This window comes from Phoxinus phoxinus, assembly GCF_949152265.1.
Source record: "Phoxinus phoxinus genome assembly, chromosome: 6".
Taxonomy (NCBI): Eukaryota; Metazoa; Chordata; class Actinopteri; order Cypriniformes; family Leuciscidae; genus Phoxinus; species Phoxinus phoxinus.
Genome location: NC_136881.1, coordinates 27772617 through 27791495, shown reverse-complemented (window position 1 = coordinate 27791495; position 18879 = coordinate 27772617). Strand labels below are relative to the sequence as shown.

The window sequence follows — 18879 nt, the reverse complement described above, 5'->3', positions numbered from 1 at the left end:
TTAACTTTTTAAATAGACAACAAAATATTTTCATTTGTAATAATATTTCACAATATTACTGTTTTTACTGTATTTTTTATTTATTTATTTTTTGTATATTTTTTACTGTATTGCTAACCCCATACTTTTGAAAGATATTTCAAATATATTCATACATAAAAAATAAAAAAAAGCATCCCTAGCCAGAATGACCCTGCCCAATATGGGCCCCTGGGCTTCAGAGACACTCAAGCGATATCATCAAAACAGTCTAGTGACACAATATACACTCTGGAGCAGGGGACGTCCTTTTCATGGAGTGTGTCTGCAGCTGTGCATTGAGGACATGCCGCCTCAAACTCTTCACAGTCTTTGTGAGGGCGTACAAACTGTAATCACATATGACATGCAGTGACGCCTTGCTTAAAGCAACCAAAAAAGCTCTCAAGTAAACAGTTATAAAGGAAATTCTGTTGTGTGTGCACTCACAGACATACATATAGCCTAGTCACATATACACATACATACACACACACACTGTACATACACACACACACACACAAATAGTATGGTTTGTCGCTGATAAGCATTAAAAATGTCTGACGTGATAGCACTGCATTGATACCATGCCTTTAAGTCAATTCAGGAACATCCCTGTTTATTGAAGAGACAATTTATAAAATCTTACATTTTAGTTTTAGACTTCAAGATCTAGTTTAATGGATAGATTACGGGAACATTTATTACAAATTAAATAATTAAACATATTTTAAATTATTATTATTTTTAAAGCAGCAACCTTTGTATTGCTAGGTTAATGTTAGAGACTATTTTTATTAGCATTTTAACTATATTGTAACATGTAATATATATCATTTGTGCCTTAAATTTTTTAAAAAGTCATAGGACACCAAAGTGTACACAATATCTATAAAATATGCCCTACTGTAAATAAATCGGTCAACTTGTGCATTTCTTTGCAGTTTATCTTGTGTGTTGCTCAGCTCAGCTCAGCGAGTGAGGCGAACACATAGCTCAATACTGTTGCACTCTCACTGTGTGTCTTTTCTAAGCCTTATAGTAAGATTAACGTCTTTGAATCTCTTTAAAACTGAGGAATGAGATAGGGGATAAGAAAGAAAACATTAAATCCTTAAGATTGGAACTTTATATTTGCAGACATTCATATAAGATTCCAAGAAACATCCAACTAGACCAAATCCATCAGACTGACTGAGATGAAACTTGTCTGACATTTAAGCTGCTTTTCACACACTGAATACACATCTTATTACTTTCATTGTGTGTGTGTGTGTGTGTGTGTGTGTGTGTGTGTGTGTGTGTGTGTGTGTGTGTGTGTGTGTGTGTGTGTGTGTGCGTGCGTGCGTGCGTGCGTGCGTGTGTGTGTGCGTGCGTGTGTGTGTGTGTGTGTGTGTGTGTGTGTGTGTGTAGGAGCTACTCCCACTATAGCTCACAAACATCAGGATTCCCTGCTGCAGGGTAGATGACATGTTCATCCCAATCAAGGACAGCACTATAGCCTATTATATTAGTGGTAAACTGCCATTGGCTGCTCAATCTCAGCTAAAGTGTATGAATAATGTAGAGCACTTTAGGCTAAAAGCGTAGGGCACTTTTGGCTAAAAGTCCATTTCACAGGTTAGACTGTCCAACATGGTCCAATTTAAATGCTGTCCACAAATTAAGACTACTCTTGACATTCTAAACTTTTTAATTATTTGCCAGACAGCGTTTTTGAAAAAAGTTGCCAGCCAACTTTAGCATTTTCATCAGCATAATGAATTATGTGTAATGAAGACATAAATTAATTAATTAATTAATAAAATAAGCGTAATAAGCTTCATGGTTCACACAAAGCCTGATTGAATTGGTTTGGTTTTGTCAAATTTAAACTAATCCTGTAACCCTGAGTTCGTTCAACTACCATCATGGTATAGGCTTCAGATGTGATTTAATGGGAGCATGTGAATATTGAAATTAAAAGGGCCCAAAACAGAGCCCTGTGGGACTCCTTGGAACTTTGAGAATTAGGTCTATATGTCATGCCTTAAATGTCATGCCATGAATATGCATATTGGGCTCCGCCTCAACTTTACTGTAGTAAACACTGCACATTGGCAAGTGGAAATACTGGTTTAATTCAGCCATAATATGTTTGAACCAGAAATTGAAGAAGAAGAAGAAATGGAAGAGCGAATTATACAGGCTTGTCTACAAGTCAATATATCAGAATGGTAATGCGTTTTATATATTGCTCTCTACGTCAGACACATAACGGTAATTGATATGATTAGCCTTTGGCTTGACTACATTATCAAACAGCTAATAATGTTTTGCTAATGTTACACAGACAAGCTATGTCATGACATCATATACATAATTCACCAGCTGTATTGCTAAATGTACCCGATTTTTCTAACCTGGCAATTTAAAACCATGTTTTCGAGACTGTCTTTGGTAAACAGCATTTTTAAGGAAAAAATACTCAGCAATGGCGTTGACTGAATTTACACATGGTTTGTCTTAAAGCATAGTAAAAACACCACATAGACATATAAACAACATGAAATACTTGATTTTCACCGGTGGTCTTCAAAAGAACAGTAAAAAATAATGACAATATTTCTTCCACCAATACCACACACCCAGAAACAAAGGAAGAGGTGAGAGACTTATTTCAACTACTTTCTTTGTATTCTTTACTCATCCAAAACCAGCCTAAAACATTACCATAATAATTCTACATTCACTTTTGCCAAGCAATTCTTGGAGGCAGTTTTGCATAATTAAGGCCGATCAAGCCAGGGCAGACTTTAAATATGCGCATGAGTTCTCTCACTAAATTCCAAAGAGATTCACAGTGGCCGAGAGGCAGCCAGGAGCTCTCTACATACAATTCACCACTGCTGAGTCGAATCCCCAACGCCATCATCAAGACTCGTCAGCTGTACACATACCCCACATACCCCAGCTTTTTGAAAGAGAACAGAAGGGGATAATTCCCATGCCTTCACAAGATTTCTGCATGAAGATTCTTTATTTAAAAAAAAATACAAATTGTAGAACAATAAGTATTTTTCATTTGTTGAAAATCCACATTTTGGTTTTTAGATACATTGAAAAAGATACATTAAAAAGCTTTAAAGGAAGTCTACAGTAGGTGTATACATGAAAGCAGATTAAAACAGTGGGACACACTATGTATTGAATACTGTCTCTGTTGGAAAGACAATGACTGAATGCTCATTATTCCTGTCATTACAAGAATAAAAAAAGTTAAACTGTGCTTTCTGCCATTCCTTGACATAATACTTTGCCAAAGACTAGGTACCAATATAATGCGTGTTCCTGCCCAACTACTTTTTTTCCAGATACTCCTGTAAATAACCAAAGTATTCTGATCATTTCTAGTCAAGTAGTTAATATATTTACTGATGATGTGAAGCTGCAACAGAATCAAACACATTAATTTAATTGACACTTGGCTGTCCTTAGAATGAACTGCAGATTGGTTTAACCATAACCACATAAATTAAATGATAATTACTTGTTTTAGTGTCCTAACAACCACAGAGGTGACTAAAGACGTGCCCCATCTGGATTTCCTGTCTGGATTGGCTCAAGCACGTTCAGAATTAAAAAGGGTTCAGGTGGTTATTACCATAACCTAATGTATAATTCTGCCCTATCTATACTACAAACAGCTCAAGTCATTATTTAGGAGTCTCTTGAGGGTAGCATCACTGAAGCATTCACACTTATTAAAGGTGATAAAATACTAAAGTGTGGCCTAATTTATTTTAGGACAATGCTCTATTGGAGCATCCAAGGGGGGGAAAAAGGTTGTTTTAGTTTAAAAATGAGTACAGGAAGCAAACACAAAGATATAGGCACGACTTGTTTATATTTAATAGTACTGTCTGATCAATGTTAACTTTGAGAGCCACGAAAAAACAACTAATCTCTCAATTCAAAAAAACTTTTGAAAACAATCTCTAGAGAGGACATTTTAAAAATCCCAGATCCATTGGATGAATAAAATGTCAAAAACTGGAGGGAAAAAAAAAATTAGGAGAGGGACTAAAGTTAGCCACAGACCTTCTTAGCATAGGGATAAAAAGTTATAGCTGTTCAAATTAAAGATGTAGTAATGATACTAGACCAGAGAACACATAATAGGCTTAGTTTCCTATGGTGTCCAGACAATGCCAGGGCATAAATCACTCAGAAAACATTTCCGATTAATTATGCCGTTTGAAACCATATTAACCCCATTATGCTTTATTTAATATCTTTATTTCAATCATTTTATTAAATGGCTTTTTAGATCTATCACTTACTTGTTTGCCCTCCAGAGTGTAGAGTCTCTTCACAGCCCCAGAGTCCAGTTTAATGGCGTCAGTGATGTCCGTGAGCACCTGATCAAAAGAGTGAGCCGTCTTCTTATTCAAAAGGACCCGGACGGCCTTGCGCGGTTTGACGCCACTCCTGATGACAGTCACCAGCTTGGGTTTGATGAATTCTTTGCTCTCTCGTTCTCTCAGCTCGTTCTTTGAAGTGGTAAGAGATGGCATCGAGCGGGACGTCCCAGTCTTCACATTGACTGACCAGTTGGGATTAACGTTCTTAGTGTAGTCCACTTTACGGTAGGGTTCGTTGGAAGCACACACATAGCTTTCTCCTGCCAAAGCAGAAGAGGAGAATAACATGAATGGAATTATGTCCTGTGCAAAATGTACAAATAGATATGGCTTATTATTCATATATTAAAGACCCCCTGTGGTGAAACATCAAGTTTTTAACGTTGTTTATTTGTCTATGTGGTGTTTTTAATATGCTTTAAGACAAACCATGTGCAAATTCATAAGTCAACACAATTGCTGAATTCTTTCAAAAAGACTGTCTCAAAAACACGGTTTGATATTGTGGGTGTTTCTGACTTCACAAAACAACCTTGTAACCAATCACGTCAACGTGCGGGTGGGCTTTAGCATATGATTACTATGCTGAGAGTTGAGGCCAGGTTGAGGTTATCCGGTATAGTTTTCTGTTGATATGACAAATTGGGTACATTTAGCAATATAGAGGCTGAATTATGTATATGATGTATGATGTATATGCCTAAAAAAAAGTAGATCAAGAATCGTTTTGGAATTGGATCGTGACTCCCAGAATCACAATCGGATCATGAGGTGCCTAAAGATTCTCACCCCTACTATACAATGATTTATTTATTGTCTTTGTTGAATAATACAGAATATAAAGAGCTTTAATAATCGCATATTAAATCGCAATCGTAATACTGTCACATTGTGAGATTTAAAGTCATATTTCTAAGATAAAGTTATAAGATATAGATAAAGTCAATTATTATATATACTGTAGACACATTGAGTGATACGAAGACAGAATTTTGAGACATAAAGTCATAATTGCAAGATACAACTTTGCGATTCTGAGATATGAAGTTGCAGTTGTAAAATGTAAACTCACAATTATTTATTTGTATATTTGTACAGTTCTTTTTTTTTTTTTTACTCTGAGACAGAAACATGCTGTCACATTGAGTCACGGGGTATACTGGAGGCAAGGATCTTTGTAGCAATAATAACCGACCATGAACAGAAGAATCAGAAATGTAAGGGTATGTTTACACAACAACAATGTACTAAAAATGGAAAAAATGTCCTTTGCGTTTTTCGCATACAGACAAAAACGTTGTCAAATCGATCCCCGTTCACACGGATCACGAATACGACTAAAACGCTGTGTTATGCATGCCAGGCCAGTAGAGATGTCACTTTGTAAATAAACACTACATGCCTAACACGTGACACTCACAAAATCGTGTTTTTGTAGTTTACACAAAAAGAATTACGCTATAATTTTCAAACCTTTTTGAAACCCATTTCAAAAGTATGCAGTTTCAGGCCCCAAAACACTGTCGTCGTGTAAATGAACAGCGAAAACATAAAAAGTTTCCCGCTTTTAGTTGAAAACAGTGCTGTGAAAATGGCCCCTAATTGCATGGGATGATGATCAATTAAACTAGACACAGGTGAGGAAAATAATCAGTAACCAAGTGAAACAAATGATAACTATGAAACTATGACAACCTAGGAAACAGGAACTAAATACAGGAACTGAGAATACAGCAAAGTAATGAAAATCAAAATAAGAGCCCTTTAACAGAATAAACCAAACTAGCCTTGACACGTGCTTCCATTTGAAACACCTCAGCACCTGTACAACAATTGGTAAATATAATAACATACTGCTATTATAAACGTAGCCTACACATCTGAGACTGCAAAGGGTTGGGTTGAATAATAAAAATTAAATAAACACACACATACACACTTATCCCATCTGTGACCCCAACTCTGCCTCTCTAGACTTTTCAGTTGTGGTTTTGGACAACGTCCAAGGCAAAGTATTTTCCTTTTTGAAGGAATTCCAAAGTAACTGTTAGCAAGTATACACTCCCATTCCCACAGCGATACTTCACAAACCAACAGGCCTTAGAAATGAATACCACAAGAATGAAACATTATTGCCAAAGAAATGTTGGCAATAATGGAGTTCATTAAAGAATTTTTACAAAATTGAACATTGAACAACTGATAGACATTGTGTTAAATACTTAAAGCCCATGAAAGTGTGCATGGCAGCATAAATGCCATGCCTGTTTACGTGTGATGGCACATCTTGGCACTACAGCAGAGGCAGCTGGTCTGAAAATGGAGCTTTGTCATCCTAAGGAGCACAGTGTCAGGACAAAAGGCAGGCCAGTTTATCAAAAGAGGACAAACAACCCTCAAAACCTGCTCCCTACCACAGAGAAAATATGTCCGGTTGTCATATTTACAACATAATGAGTTATGACCTTTTATGAATTAGCAGGAAAACACACATTAAGACTTGAGCATGATTAGCAATAGATTAAATTCATAACATTGTGTTGATGCTATTTTTGCAATTTACTCTGTTAGTTCCGTTGCTCCACTTTGATTTGCCATGATATTCAGTGTAACATCACTCTTGCTCATATGATTTTGCTTAATGTTTGCTGAGCAGAGTAAGCTTTATAGTGGTAAAGTGATCCACATGATGAAGTTGGCATGATTTGGTATAGTAGCTTTAGTATAGCAGGAGTTTCATGCTTTCATTTGGTGGGCTCTTTATATGAAACCGCCTCTTACGTGCATCTGACATGCACTTTCTGCGTGTTAAATTTGATTTTCATTTTTTTGTGGAATCATTATTAGTATTCTAATTATGAGTTTGCTTGCTAAACTTTATTTGTAGTTTAAGAAAGAAAATGAGAGGATATTCTGAAAGTAAATCATATTTCATAATTTTACACAGCCGACCTTGTGTCTCCAAAGCTTTGTGGTTTTATATCTCCTCTAGTGGAAGTCAGGAAATATTTACCACTCTCACTGTAAATGAATATTGATCCGAGCAGCTTTGTATCGGATTTGAGCTGCACTATGGGAGTCACGTTTGCCATTGCTGTTGATGTTTACTGAAGCCTGTACTGAAGTGCAGTAGGCTTATACAGAAGTATACATTCAATCTAATCTACCAACATTGACATTTATACACACAGAACCAATGAAGTTTGGGCACTCTTTCTTTCTTACTATGGTTCTTGATGGGCAGTTCTTCCATCATGGGTAAATGAAAAAAGTTATGGCGGGCTTGATGGATAATGTATAACAAAAATGATTTGAAAATTCACACAGCTTTTTTGAATTTTGGATGTTTAACTAAAATAAGCTATGGGTAGGTTTAGGGAAAGATTTGGGTTTAGATTTAGGAAAATAATTTTCAGCCTGTATGTATTGGTTTGCGGAATTATGAACCGACCGACCGCAACCATTTAAAAAAAAAAATGCATACAGATTGATAATGCTTTTTCTAAATTTAACCCCAAACCTTTCCCTAAAACTACCCATAACCTATTAAACCTGACTTTAACATACTTTGACTTTTTATTTTAAATAACCAAAAGACTGATGCCCATTGGAATGCTGTTGCTAGACAACCAATTAAAGTCAACAAGGATATTTTGCGTACCAGATGCATGTAAAAGGTGATTTCTGCATATAAAGAGCACGTCAAATGAAAGCACGAAACTCGTGGTATAGATACTGTGCCAGTAGATTGAGCTGATTCAACACAGTTACAAACAGTGAGTTTAATATTTTAACAGTACTTGAATTTGAAGTTTATAACCTCAAATAGAAACACAATATGTTTGAGTATGGCTTCGTTATGATTGAATGTTTAACAATATATAAGTTTGAAACAGAAAAAATATCAAACAATGGCTAATTACGAATCATCATCGCTCCTGGCTATAAATATATGCACACCAAAATGTTGAGCTTCATTGCATAAGCACCTAAAAAATCTGAAATTCATCTATCTGGATGGCAAAGTTTACAGCCCCTGGTGAAACAGTGAGCTTCAAACTGATAGGAAAAATCATATATATGTCTCATCTTGGCAGCTAAGAGATGCAACTGAGAACATATGACTCACAAGTGTGAATGTAACATTTGTTTATTCACATGAGAGTAAGAAGTGATGTGTGATATAACCATACACACGGTCTGTCTGTTCGCTTTGATGCATACAAAATATGTCATGTTTAGTGTGTTGTCCAAATTAAAATAAAATGTCTAAAACAAAACCCAAAAACCATGCAACGGGAATGCAGATTTTTAAAAAGCATTTTCAGTTAAACAAATAATACATCATACTCATAAATCAAGAATATGGCCAACATTTAGTTCCACCACTGACCCAGAACTACAACCATTCATCCACAACATAAATGTCATTGTTACCACCACTGGTTCATAAAATCTCAATTTCACCCAGTTTGCCTCAGAAATAGGAGGGGGGACTCCCAAGGCACTGGGCTTTATTAAGCTGAGAAATTAACAAAAGGCTAATTAATGAAGTAGACTCCAGATGGGGTCACTATTACTGCCGAAAAACTGACCCAAAATCAGATGGCAGCTATTTGACAAACTATCTGTGTGGGAAGACAGAAATATAGTAATATGGATGTAATTTACATGAGCCTCAGGTGTGGACGGGAACAGCCACAAGGGTTATGAACCCTCCATCACCCTCCCATAACCAGTCCTGCCTTGATGTCCAGATGGGACCATGATGTACAACAAAGTTTGGTTTCCCAGCACAATATGCAGTGTCACTCCAAACACTCCAACATGCAGTACTAGCTGCCTGTTCCTGGCAATCTTTAGCAAATAGCATGCATAGCTTTGATCGTGCATTTGTAAGACTTTACACAAATTTGAAACACAAAAGAGAACTAAGCCAACCCTCAGTCAGCGTGAAGAGATGCTGAGCTCGGCACTTCAAATGCAAAGCACTTGAACAATTGCATCACTGAGCAAACACAGAGCCACATTCTGCGTCACATTCTCACGTGCTGGACCAAAGCAGATGGAATTGTGCTTTTAAACTCATTTAGTCAAATATATACTTATACGGCTTGAATTGTGTGTTTAGAATGACACGATTTTACACATTTAATGCTTTAATTATGAATTCTCCATTCATACTATTGTTAAAATACCACGGAGATACAATAAGGCCCAGAAATGTGGGTTTGTTTTTATGACAGTCTAGTCTATACTATATAACATGCCTATATCAAAAAGGAATTCTAAGAGCATTAACATTTAGATAAAGAAATACTTTCAATGTGATTGAGTATTGGCTGGCTTCCATTATCAATGTCAGTTAAAGGAATACTTTACCCCAGAAAAGTCAATTCTGCTATTGGTAACTCACTTATGCAGTGCCAAACCTGTATGATTATTATTATAATTATTTTTATTTTATTAATTTTTTTATATACATGTCTTAGTGTGAGTGTTTTTTTCACACATTGAAAGAAGTCAGCAGATCCAATGTTGTTTTAGACCCCATTGACTTTTATTATATGGATAAAAACGTGTAAACAATACATATTATTTTGTATTCAGCTGACGGAACAACATGGGGGTAAATAAATGACATTTCATTTTTGGGTGAATCCAAAGATTAACGATTTAAGATCCCGCTCCATGACTATTTTAAAGTTCAGCCAGGAAAGGAATTGAGCTTAATAATGACTGTGGCCTTAAGTGACTTGAGATTTGCTGTAGCTTACTCCATATTCCATTAGCTAATAGTGAATTAAGTACAGTAATCTTGGTTAAAACGATGTTAACTACCAAACTAACTAGTTCAGGGGGTTGGATTTTCCCTGTTTATCATGCCTTGTAGGCTAATGTTTAATTTTAACTTGGAAATTAGACACAGCCTTTATGTATGTACAAGTAGTGACAGTGAGATTGTGAGATTTTATATTATATTATATTTATTTATTATGTTTTTTAAACATGGCCTTCGCAATATGTAGAAAAGTCATACCCGTAGGCTGAAAATCGCAATGTGTATGTGCGTGAGAGACTTACCTACACTGTCAACATTGCAAACAATGCATTCTTGAGGGAAGTGGGATCATGCCATTGCCAGTTGTGCTTTATTGGATGTCACATGGAATTTTAAGTCTCTGTAATTGTGTCTACATTTGCACCTGCACTGCACAATCTTTAACCTCACCTTCTAGTAACTCGTCCATGCTGGTGATCTTCTTTCCCCCTTCTATAGCATAGATGCTCCGGACTCCCTGCGGTAAATTCACATTGTCCGAGAGGGAGCGGGTGAGCTCCATCAGCAGCGCGTCGAAAGACCTGAAGCGGTCACCGGACACCGCGTACACCAAGCCCTTGAAGTACTTATCACCGTTCCGATAGAAGCGAACTTTTTTCGCTTTCTTCTCGGAGGTGAGCGACTGCAGTGTGCGTGTGCGGTAGAAGCTACAGTGCGCGCTGTGAGCGGGACTGGGCACGAGCCCGTTACCCCGCGAGCCGGATTGAGAACCGCTGCTGCCCCGCGGGGAGCGGTGAATCTTCTCGCGCTCCTCGAAATGCTCCCACTCGATACTTCTGCTGGACATGTTTATTTCCTTAAAGTCAAAGCGCTGGCCCTTAAAAAAAAAAAAAACAGCTTGTTTTGTGCTGTTATTTCTGAATATTTGCACCGGTTGTCTTTCGTGTTGTTTCTTCCTTTTTTCAACACATAAGATGCCTTTTCTTTAAGAAATCAGTTAAATCAGCAGTTCTCTTCAACTTTTTATACTGCTAAATAATGAAGACTTGGTAAAAAATAGATATTACGAGAGATAAATGGTTGTGAAAGTCCCTGTAGTCCACAAATCCAGGAATTGTGTAATTCAAGGACAGACGCTATAGTTGGGGTGAGTCCCGGTCATGATGAGATGAGACGCGCAGAGCTGTATGTGCGCATGCTGGACACCCGTGACCGTCCGCTGTTCTCTTCATCCCCTCCACTGGCACTCAATCAGGCCAACACACACACCACACACCTACATGAAAGCCACGGAGGAGAGGACAAGAGCTACTCCTCCTCAGGGTCCTAAAACACCAACATGTTATCTCTCTACGAACGCGCAGTTTTTCTTAACCGTGGGTCCCGCTAGGGGGCCTGAGCCTCATATGAAGGTAATATAGGGTAAGATTTGTGAAAGTGTACATAAGATTGCAAGCGTAAATAAAATGTGTGTGTGCAAGAGAAGATTTCTAAAGTTGTAAATCGCCTTTCAAGTGTAAGAAAAAAATATTTGATGCATTTAACTGTTATTCGTAAGTGTATGCATGTATTGGGAAACTGCAGCTTCATGCTTACAGGTCTGTATTCTTCTGACTTCCATTTTTCCATGCTTACACTTTTGGCACGTTTTTTTCGCACGTGGGTAAAAAAAAAAAAAAAAAAAAAAAACAACTACAACACATCCACTGACTTCATATTTCTCGTTTTAAAGGGGTCATGAAGTGAGACATAACATTTTACTTGATCTTTTGACATGTAAGAGGTCATTGTAGGCTACTGTAAAAACTTTCTGTAGGCTGTTTTAGAATTCAAAACTTGTCCAAAATCAGCTTTTTTAAATCCAAGCTCAGAAAACAACTCATTTGGATTTTTGTTACATTATGACATCATAGTTAGGGATGTTAACCGATGACCGTTTGACCGATGGTTGACCGCATCAACGTTAACCGATCAAAGTAGTTGGTAGTCGGTTAAAAAAAAATAGTGATCTCTAAATTAGGCTATTATAGACAGTGGACTAAACGCTACTACAGTTAGCCGTCACATTCCAAGATCTTTTTGTGTGAAGTGAACAAATCCCTCACACTAAATTTTTCATAACTCACCCGTTTGTAGGCTACTTAATAAACCAATAAAAACATTCGGCGGGAGGTCACAGCGTTTGGGTTCGCGTGCTCACAAGGTTTGCGAAAAGTAACAAGACAGGAGGAAGCGTGCCGTGAGTGGAAGGGCGGCGCCGGCGCCGTGTGTGTGTGTGTGTGTGTGTGTGTGTGTGTGTGTGTGTGTGTGTGTGAGCGGGAGGCAGAGCGGTGGAGAGATGCTACAGAGTTGCGAAATTGCAGGCGCGGCTCGAAATGGCTGTTATTTCAAATAGCGTGGCATATTTTAAACTAATCGGTTAACCGGTTTCAACCGACTAATGAGGCTCGGTGGTCGGTCAAGAATTTTTTTAGTTTTCGGCATCCCTAATCATAGTGTGACAAAAGACCGCCTCTGCAGAATCAAGTCAACGCCCACTTCTATATCATCACGTTTTTGGCCCCGCCCACTGACACGTTAATGACCCCTTTTGTCCACGTATATCCCTATTGGCTATATAAACATATACAGTATATATATTTAAAATATGGTATAACAAAATTGTGCAATATCCTATAATTTCACTAGTGGTGTAAGATAGTGTATGTATATTTGAAGTGGTCTAAAATATTTATAGAACCACATTTTTTTATAAAATACATACAAATAGCCTATGAGATCAAGGTGGATTACACACTATTTTGAGACAACACTGAAACTGCTAACTGTAATATGAATAAGCTAAATATCTGATATTTCTGTGCATGGGCCTTTGCCTCATGGGACACTGTGAGGGCAAAACTCTGACATGGCGGTCCTTTTCTGAATTAAAGGGAGAATGAAAACAGTTGAGACTGCCTGAAGGGAAGTAAACGGGAAGAAAAGCCCCGGAGAGAGGAAATCCTGAAGACAATAACAGTTGCAGCTGAAAGAAGAATCCCTTCCTCAAAAGAGGGAGGGAGGGAGAGAGAGAGAGAAGAGAGAGAGAGAGAGAGAGAGAGAGAGAGAGAGAGAGAGAGAGAGAGAGAGAGAGATTGAAAAATATAGTTTAATTCATAATTTAACATTCAATTCAACATTATTATATTAATCCTACTACACACACTTTGTAATTTTAAAAAGATAAAACCATCTCTCCATCATCATCAACATCACAAAGAACATTTGCAACAGACCATTTTTCAGCAAAAGACTGTAAATTGTTTGTCAAACTTTATTTAGTTGTCAATAACTTTATTTATAAATTTTTACTTCACAATTATGAATATAACCACCACTATAAATACATTTGTATTCTTATTATTATAAAACCTCCTTTAGAACCTTTAATAATTTTAAAACAAACTGATCCTCATGTAACATACATAACACTTCATCAACACACCATACATCACAAAAAAACAAATAAATTATTTGTTAACCTATAATATGCAAATTCAAACTTGAGCCTCCCTGCTACAAGCCACGTGCACATTTCTATAGATCTATAGTTGCCAATTGTAAACCTTTATTTTTCCAATATACCAGTCTTTAACAAAAACATTTTTTTAACCCTGAAATGTTAATATATTTTAAGATAACCCTTCCACACCACTTTCTCTGGACCAGACCATTTATAAAGGCATAAAAGATTATATATTTTAATATATATATACAGTATTTATATATATAGAATGATGCAATTATGATGCAATATACTGTGTGCAGTATGGAAATAAATTCATAGCATAGTATTGGTGCTGTAGGCAATGCAAAAAGATCTGCCATTAGAGTCTGCCATCTAGTGGATTAACTATGCATGCACAGGAGGATAATGGTTCTCTGAAGTCCTTGTTCACACTATTCCGGAAATCTAGATAAAATATGTCAAAAGAAGCCAAAGATCTGTACAAATCATGAATTCAGACACTTAAGTCACTGAAAACATTAGAAGTAAAATAGTAGGAATCTCAGTGGTAAAATGCTTCTTGAAACTAGTGGAACAAGAGGTGTGCAAGCAGGGAAACAGTTATTACTGTATTAGCAGCAAGAAACCAGACAAGTGTTATGGAGTATAGACAGACTGTAAAACTTTCATGAAATATAAAACATTTATAAACTATATTGATGGAAATTCCATCAAGTTGCACCATAGTTGCACCATTTGTTTGTAGGGTACTGTACCAAAATCCTAATTAAATCCTAATTTTCAGTCCATTTTGCCTACAGTATTAATTAAGAACTTCAGGTTCAGTTACATGAACAAAAGGTCTGATAAAAGGAACCAACTTCCTCTCCTTAATCCTGATTTTAACTATTCCAAAACTGCCAGCACTGATCTTAGACCACCAGCAGCTGTGCAGTCAAGTGGGCGGGTGTCTGAGAAAAAGAAATGCATTTCCCATGACCCAGATCGCTCACATTCCATTAGGAGTGGGATGTTGGCCTGCTCTGAGAGAGAGAGAGAGAGAGAGAGAGAGAGAGAGAGAGAGAGAGAGAGAGAGAGAGAGAGAGAGAGAGAGAGAGAGAGAGATGATGTGATGTGATGCACAGAGCAGAGTCATGCCTGAGAAACATGCCTGGTGTTTTATAAAAGCAGCAGGTATAACATATTGCTTTGTAGGTGCCTATAGGCGGGTAATTCTTCAACTACGGCCACTTTTGGCCCTGTGGACTTTAAGAAAATGATCACACTGACTCTCAGTAGTTTATTTGATGTGTCCCATAATAATAATGTGCAACAATAGACCTAATGGATTCCGTCATTTTTTTTTTTTTTTTCAGAACATCATGAACATTCCTACCAAAAGTGTAATTTCCACTACATCTCAGATTATATTTATGAATATTAGATTTTAAGCATTTTGGAAATAAAAAGGATTATTTCCTAAAAATATATATATAATATCTTTTTTTGATTTTTCTTTTTAGTCTGGAAAAACGTTAAAAACCCCTCCCATACAAATCAACTATACTGGCGTTCTCACTTGCATTTCCACTTTTTGTCACATGAGGATGCACTAATACACAACTTGACATAAAGTGTCAGAAACGGTTTCTGTTTAACAGTACATTTATTTGACATAAATTGCATCTTGGATTGAATTATTCATCACTGGGTAAGATGGTTAATAAAATCGGTCTGTCAGTGCCAAATCATCCTAATGAGTCTTGACCCCTGCGGAGATGGTCCAAGCCACGCACACACACACACACACACACACACACACACACACACACACACACACACACACACACACACACACACACACACACACATATACACACACACACACACACATACACACACACACACACACACACACACACACACACACACACACACACACACACACACACACACACACACACGAGTTTGTTTCATAGACTTTTTTTCTGTTAGTTATCTCTTTTGTTTTCATTCTCTGATAATGACATCACTTATTATAAATAGACTAACCCTAACCCAATCCATAACTCTTGACAGTATTATTTATAAATTATTTATGTTATTTGTTTTTCCAGTTGAGGACAATTTTTGTCAGATTTAGCTCACTAACACACGCCTAATAGATAAACACACACTTTTCATTAGGCCATTACTCTGAGGTGGCCTCGGAGTTGTGTAAAATGTGATGCACCAGGACAGCAGCGTGCTCTTTATTACAAATGAACATTTTGGCTGATGGCATACTTCCGCAGCAAGCGGGTAAAATGTCTGCCTGTTAAATATACCATCAATCTGTCAGCCAGTGCATTTGTTACTGAGCGGCGTCTGTCTCATCTGTGGCCAGAAGTGATCCAAGGTTACACACATCAGGGCGAGCTCACTGGGCAGCCCATCTGAACATATGACTCTCACCAAAAACTCTCCCTTGAGAAATAACATCATGTCTGCTGTGGCCATGAGGCTGGGACACATATGGTAGTTGTTCAAGCAGATGAGAACATGCTTGCATTAATAATATGTGTATGAGACATGAAAAGGAAGGGTGTGTGAGACCATCAAGTCATCCATGCAGCGTGATTATTATGGGAGTTATAGCCTATAGATGATTTGTGGACATTTTAGAAATCCGTTTTATGCGTGAGTCACACAGGAAGTAAACGTAGAAAAAGAAAAGAAAAAAAAGACATGAAATGTCACTAAATGTCACATGTCAAACTAACAATGAAAAATATGGTAACACTTTATTTTACAGTGTCCCTGTTATACATCTTACATGTACTTACTTGTAATAACCCTAGTTATTTACATGTTTACTGTAATATTACTAGTCAGTACTTATTTGTGTAATTGCATTATTACAAGAGTATTACATTATTAAAATAGTGAAACCTAAAATACTTCTAAATAATTTTTTTTTTTTTTAAATCCATTGTTGATCTCATTTATTTATATTTACATTTATTTAAAGTGATTTTATCATAATTTACTCAATTATTTAAGCGATTCCAAACCTGTAGGAATGACTTTCTTCTTTGGTACACAAAAGAAGTTATTTTGAAGAATGTTTCAACTGTGTTCATACTATGAAAGTCAGTGTGGTCCAAAGCAACACCAGACTCCATTTACTTTCATTGTCCTCTGTCGGTCGGTCCCTCCCTCTCTCCCTCCATCTACCCATTCATCAATCCCATCCATTCATCCATCTTTTTTGTGTTCTGTATACAAATAAATTCATACAGGTTTGGAACAAAAAGAGGGCAAGTAAATGATGAGAACATTTTCATTTTTTTATTAACTATCCCTTGCATCCTTGTGAAAAATATGATATAAAATCAAGATTAATCAAGGATAATTCACAGCCTTTTGCCACGACACATTGCCCTGCTCTTCTTAACAATTTCCCACATAACATGGTCATATTTCCATTGCTTCATCATGAGTCAAGTTCGTTGACGGCTAGTTTCACAGTGAATATCAAGCGCTCTTTGTGGGTTTTTCAACGTTTTTCAAATCGTCACAGCTCCATGTGTCGCCCACTGCTTGACCAAATAGCAATGCCTTTGTTGTTAGTGTTGCGACATAACAATTTTAGCGCAGAAAGTTTATATGATTCATGTCGCATTACACACTTTAAAGTGCGAAGACCATGATGACTGACAAATGGCCATTAACATATCTGTCATGTCATCTATCTACCACTTCATAGCAGAATAGCACTTAAAGGCCCCCTGAATGAATAAGCTGGTGTGTTCCAAACCTATGACAAAATTTGCATTTCGGAGATATAAGCATTCAAAACTTACAGTCCCTCACTTTCGCTAAAATGGATCATGGATTTTTATGACGTCACCCTGAACTTCAGCTTCTCATCACATCTTCTGTCCAATCAAATGCTCTCTATAATGTAAAGCATCCCGCCCCTTATGCTAATGATATAAATACCACCTGGCCAAATCGACCGTACGGTGACACTGACACGTCGCGGAGCAATATGTGTTTTTTGCCAGGGTCGATATTCTCCCGACCACTATTTGAAACAACTCACAGATGTAAATTATACAACTAAATAAAATATCTCCAGTTAACTAGCAGGGCATTCATTTCGGTTGTTTGTCAAATAAGAGTCGTTCTAGCACTGAAATGTGTGGGTTTATTTTTAATCAAGCTGCTGAGCTCGTTGCCGTGGCTCGTGGCTCGCGCACAGACTTCACTCGGATGCGCGCTTCAATCTATCGCCGTTGCTCTCTATTCGTTCTGGTGAAATCACAAAACAAAATGCACACAAACGTGTCTCTGCTTGATATACAAACACTGATAAACATATTCGGTTTTGAAGAAAAAAAAAATATATATATATACGAGTGCGGATTAGAACCCAGAACATCTGACACCCTTGGCACAAGTAGGCCTATACCACTAGCCCATGAATGCACAAGTTACTGTTGCGGATCTATGGATTTAATCCCATGAAAATTCTCGGAATTAACAATAATCAGTACAGTATCTCATTATGGTAAATCAAACCCAATGTAAATTGAAATTGATTTATGGACATCGTAATGCATTTTTTCCCCAAAAATGTTTATTGTACATATTGTATCTTAGCATCCTAGCAACCTCTCTTCACACCACACACCTGTCCCACCTACTTAAAAAAAAAAAAAAAATTACACTACTGGTTGGAGATGTGTGTTTGGTTGCTCGAGTTTTATTCCGTTTTTTATGGAATTCTAGGAATGAAATGACTATCATTTATTCACACCTCTACTAATGAATCCAACGTATCACCAATGCTCGGATTCACTTCCATGGTGCTGTCAAGTACGACTTACAGTCTGTGAGGTAAACTAAACGCTATTGGCTATTTGAAAAAGGGGAGGAGCCATTAAATATGTCCCGCCTTAGCTTCCTGTTTCAGTGGAAATGACGTCAACGCATCATATAAAGCTGCATGTTTCAAGGCACTTCAGTGGGTCTATTTCACTGACACAGAAAAAGTCAGATTTTCATGATATGTCCCCTTTAAATGTAAGTTTCATGGCCTGTTTTTAATTGAGAGAATTCTTAATTTATCAAATCTCTCTGTGCTAGATATCCCTGACACTGCATCTATTGAAACTTAAACAGGATTGTCAATTTTTCAGAAT

General features: G+C 37.1%; 1 protein-coding gene across 3 annotated transcripts in view; it reads right to left on the bottom strand.

The window, feature by feature from the left end:
- Positions 1 to 11464, bottom strand: part of dclk2a (doublecortin-like kinase 2a) — a 52673-nt gene extending 41209 nt beyond the window's left edge. For 2 of the 3 annotated variants that reach the window (XR_013797955.1, XM_079615201.1), the window contains exons 1-2: positions 10654 to 11461; positions 4341 to 4681 (exon numbers count right to left, since the gene is read on the bottom strand). Coding sequence is in view for 2 of the 3 variants with exons in the window: in XM_079615201.1 (XP_079471327.1) it covers positions 4341 to 4681; positions 10654 to 11050 (738 nt within the window). In the remaining variant the exon portion in view is untranslated. Of the gene's footprint in view, positions 1 to 4340; positions 4682 to 10653 lie in introns of all 3 variants that reach the window. The other variant, XM_079615202.1, reaches the window with a different exon arrangement.
- Positions 11465 to 18879: the final 7415 nt, after the last annotated feature.